The sequence below is a fragment of the Apis dorsata genome, unplaced genomic scaffold (assembly GCF_000469605.1).
Source record: "Apis dorsata unplaced genomic scaffold, Apis dorsata 1.3 scaffold_515, whole genome shotgun sequence".
NCBI classification, from domain to species: Eukaryota; Metazoa; Arthropoda; class Insecta; order Hymenoptera; family Apidae; genus Apis; species Apis dorsata.
The window spans coordinates 12,872-16,620 of NW_006263741.1; the positions used below are offsets into that span (position 1 = coordinate 12,872).

A 3,749-nucleotide genomic window follows, 5' to 3' on the forward strand; every position below is an offset into this window, starting at 1 on the left:
ATTTATTTTAAATCATTATTAATCATTATAAACAATTATAACATTATCTTGAACAATCTATAGCAATCTGAGAAAAATATGAAATTAGGTACATATAAATACATTTATTAATGTATATATTATAAAATGAATAATTTTATCATATTCAACTTCTATTAGCACGATTGCCCCATCCTCTTCTATGTATATCTTTATATTCATCCATGGCACGTAATTGTTTTAAGATCTCTGGATCATCTGTCTCAATCATTTCTTCTTTTTTAATATCTTCTTCTTCATCTTTCTTTCCTTGATTGTTTGCTAAGTCTTGTAAGCACTTTGAAGTGGCTTGATGATGTGAAGGATTAGGCCAACTAAAGTGAAAATAGTATTTAAAACTAGTATTTAAAAAATAGTATTAAAAAATATGAATATATAATTTTCTACTTACTCTCCTTCTTTCACTCGTTGGTCATAAAATTCTTGAACGGTTAAAACAGGTAAACTAGGATAACCAATTCCAAATACTTTTTTTTGCACTTCGTCTCGAGTAATAATAATTGGTTTTAATTTTGGAGGAGGTGGTATATGTTTTTGTGAACTCTGAGCAGACATGGTTTCAGTTTTTCCTACATTTTTCATATGTTCTAAAATTGGTTTTTCAGCAGCTAAAGAATTCAATTCTTCTATTGTTAAGTTTACATATAATTTAATAAGTGTTACAAAATATTCTCTTTTAACTTCATCATCTATATTTGGATCAGATAAACTTTTTTGCAAAATTTCCAAACGCGATTCCAACTCTTTTTGTTCTTTAAACCTTTGTAATTTCGTATTTCTTCGATTTACCTATAATATAGACATATATATAATCTTAAGAATAGTATTTTAATGTAATAATTTTTAATTTAAAGAGAGATTTACCATTTCAGTAATTAATTCCGCATTTGTTCGAACTTTCTCGGGTACACCTTCTTTTTCATGTTCCGATTTAATTTCGGGAACTTCGATATCAGTTAAACCATAAGCTTTAACACGTTTTAAAAAATCGATGAAATAGATTTCAGCAACATTAATAATATGCATTCGATCATCTATATTACAAATTTTTGTTGCGAGTGTACCAAGAAAGGCTGGCAGCAAAAAATATTTTATATTTTCTGTAGCCACTTCATCAAAACTTTCATTTTGACTAAACATATCGATTATAGAGACTAATTTTGTTGCATCTTCTAACATATTCATAGTTCGTTTTATATCAGACTATATATAGAAAAAAAAATAAAAGATAAAATATCATTAATATATAATTGAATATAATAGAATAGAAATACAATTTAAAAATATGTACAATTTAATATAAAATTTAATATAAAATATTTTCATTAGAAATTCAAGAAAAGAGAAAAAAAAGAAAAATTTTTTAAAAATTATACGTAATGATGTTTAATACCTGAATTTTTACACTGTTTGTAGGTTTATCCGTTTTATTTATATTATTAAATTGTTCAAACGCTTTATCGAATAATTCTGATAACGATGTAACATCTTTGTCATCGCTTTCCATAAATAGTTTTTTTCCTGACATAGCTATTGTTTTGACAGCTAGTGGTATTCGTTTATATGAGTTTTACCAAAATGGAATAGGTTATGAATGTTCAATGAAGTTTCGCTTGAAGTTATCGCTATAATATAACAAGTTTCGATAATAAAAACGATATGTCGATATTTAACAATTTGATTCAAAACATTGCAATTTGAAAAGAAGTGAGATATAAATAAATTAACACAAATTTTTATAATAAATAACTGTTTCGACAAGTAAATAAATTGTTTATTGATTTATAATTAAAAATCATTAGAGGGACTATCAAAGGATATCAGACCTTAGAGGGAATATCATTAGCGAGATTGAAAACATCATCTCTATACATCGTCTAACCCTTTGGAAAAAAATATGTTATTTTCATTTGCATGATCATTTTTGGAAAAACAATGCTATTATTTTTTACAAATTGTTGAGTTATTTACAGAATTCGAATCACATATCATTGATCGATCGGATTGTATATAATCTCGAAAAATAATTAGAAAATATATATAATTGTAGATTTACAATTATTGCGATAATGCCTTGCATTGTTTACAATTTTCCATTCGTTCATCAAATTCTTCTATTTGAAGTGTCATTTCGAAAAATTTGTATTTATCGTGAATATTTCTAGTAGCAGTACGTAATATATTGTGAGGACTTGCACCTGGTTCTTCATTAGAGAAAATAAAAAAAAAAATAAATCAATCAAATAAGTCAACATAATATATATCGAATTTATAATATATTCGAATTTGTTTATAATAAAATTAGTAAAAATGAATGAAAGAACAAGATTTGAATGTACTTACTTATTGCGAGATGAGCGGAGAGTGCAGTTTTATCCAACGACAATGCCCAGATACGAAGATTATGCACTTTAACCACACCTTCGATTTGCATAAATGTACTCTCTACTTGAGAATATTCAAATCCTTTTGGAATTCCTTCCATTAAAACATTCATCACGTCTTTAATTATCGCAACTGTAGTTAATATTACCAATAATGAAAAGAGAAAAGTGCAAATTGGATCGACTATAATCCAACTTGGCTGTAATTATTATTATCAGTTTTCATCCTTAAATTCTTAACAAATCTATAACAAACTTAGATATACCTTGAAATAAATAGCTAATGCTGCAACAAAAACTCCTACGCTTTGAATGAAATCTCCTATAACATGAATAAAAGCAGCACGAACATTGATGTTTTTTCTATCATGAGGAAGATCTTCAATATTAATTTTTTCGTTTTCTATACTTCGATTTGACTTATGCGAACCATGACTATGTCCGTGACTATGACCGTGCTGATGTAACGATAAACCCATTCTGCAATATAAAAATTAAATCAATACATTCAAAATATAATATATTTTAAGCATAATAAAATTTATTATTCAATTTATTATTCAATTAATTCGAATTGAATATTAGTTTTAATCGAATATAATGTAGTATCACTAACACTAGATTTACCGCAACGCCCACAGCAGAGGTGATCAACATGACGGTTGTATCTAGTTCAAAATTTTTATGAATTATTCTTTCGATTGCCAAATAAAAAAGAATTCCAGTAACTATCCATATTAATAAAACCGATGTTAAAGCTCCTATTACCTGTAAATAACGATAATTATCTCCATAATAATATAATAAGGAATATATTTATATATGTTATCAAGAAAAGAAAACTTTTTTATACCTACTTCTGCTCGATACCAGCCAAAAGGCATTTTTCTTGTGGCCGGTCTGCTCGCTACCCATATCGAGAACAAGGATATCATAAAGGAAGCGAAATCAGTTAATAAATGCGCAGCGTCTGTTGCGATCGCTAAACTATTTGATAATATTCCACCTGAAAAATAAAATAATAATTTTAATTATCAAATTAATTGTAATTTATTTCTATTTATAACTATATTATACATCTTCTAACAATTTTATTATCGTACGCGTATTTTATTCTTTTATGTCCATTACATAATATATTACCTACGATTTCTGCTATCATAAAAATTACGCATAGCGTACTAGCAATCAGTAATTTCTTTCTTGCCTTTTTATCGATTTCCTCGTTCCTTTCCCTATGACAATGATCTTCCAGTACAGCTAAGAATACAAAAAAAGAATTAGAATAATACTATTATAATAGAATTAGAATAATATATATATATA

The 3,749-nt window shown here is 26.6% G+C and overlaps 2 protein-coding genes across 2 annotated transcripts in view; both read right to left on the reverse strand.

Moving 5' to 3' along the window:
* Positions 1–89: 89 nt before the first annotated feature.
* LOC102679216 (immunoglobulin-binding protein 1) lies at positions 90–1,657 on the reverse strand. Its single transcript, XM_006620380.2, has 4 exons — positions 1,433–1,657; positions 904–1,242; positions 431–828; positions 90–353 (listed from the first exon to the last, which is right to left on the reverse strand). The coding sequence occupies exons 1-4, from the start codon at positions 1,565–1,567 to the stop codon at positions 146–148; spliced, it is 1,080 nt and encodes a 359-aa protein (XP_006620443.1). The 5' UTR covers positions 1,568–1,657; the 3' UTR covers positions 90–145.
* Positions 1,658–1,787: 130 nt separating this feature from the next.
* Positions 1,788–3,749, reverse strand: part of LOC102678983 (zinc transporter 2-like) — a 5,180-nt gene continuing 3,218 nt past the window's right edge. Inside the window, exons 3-8 of the mRNA XM_006620379.2 lie at positions 3,567–3,714; positions 3,281–3,429; positions 3,040–3,191; positions 2,690–2,903; positions 2,383–2,623; positions 1,788–2,243 (exon numbers count right to left, since the gene is read on the reverse strand). Of these exons, the coding sequence (XP_006620442.1) occupies positions 2,098–2,243; positions 2,383–2,623; positions 2,690–2,903; positions 3,040–3,191; positions 3,281–3,429; positions 3,567–3,714 (1,050 nt within the window). The 3' untranslated portion in view covers positions 1,788–2,097. The remainder of the gene's footprint in view (positions 2,244–2,382; positions 2,624–2,689; positions 2,904–3,039; positions 3,192–3,280; positions 3,430–3,566; positions 3,715–3,749) is intronic.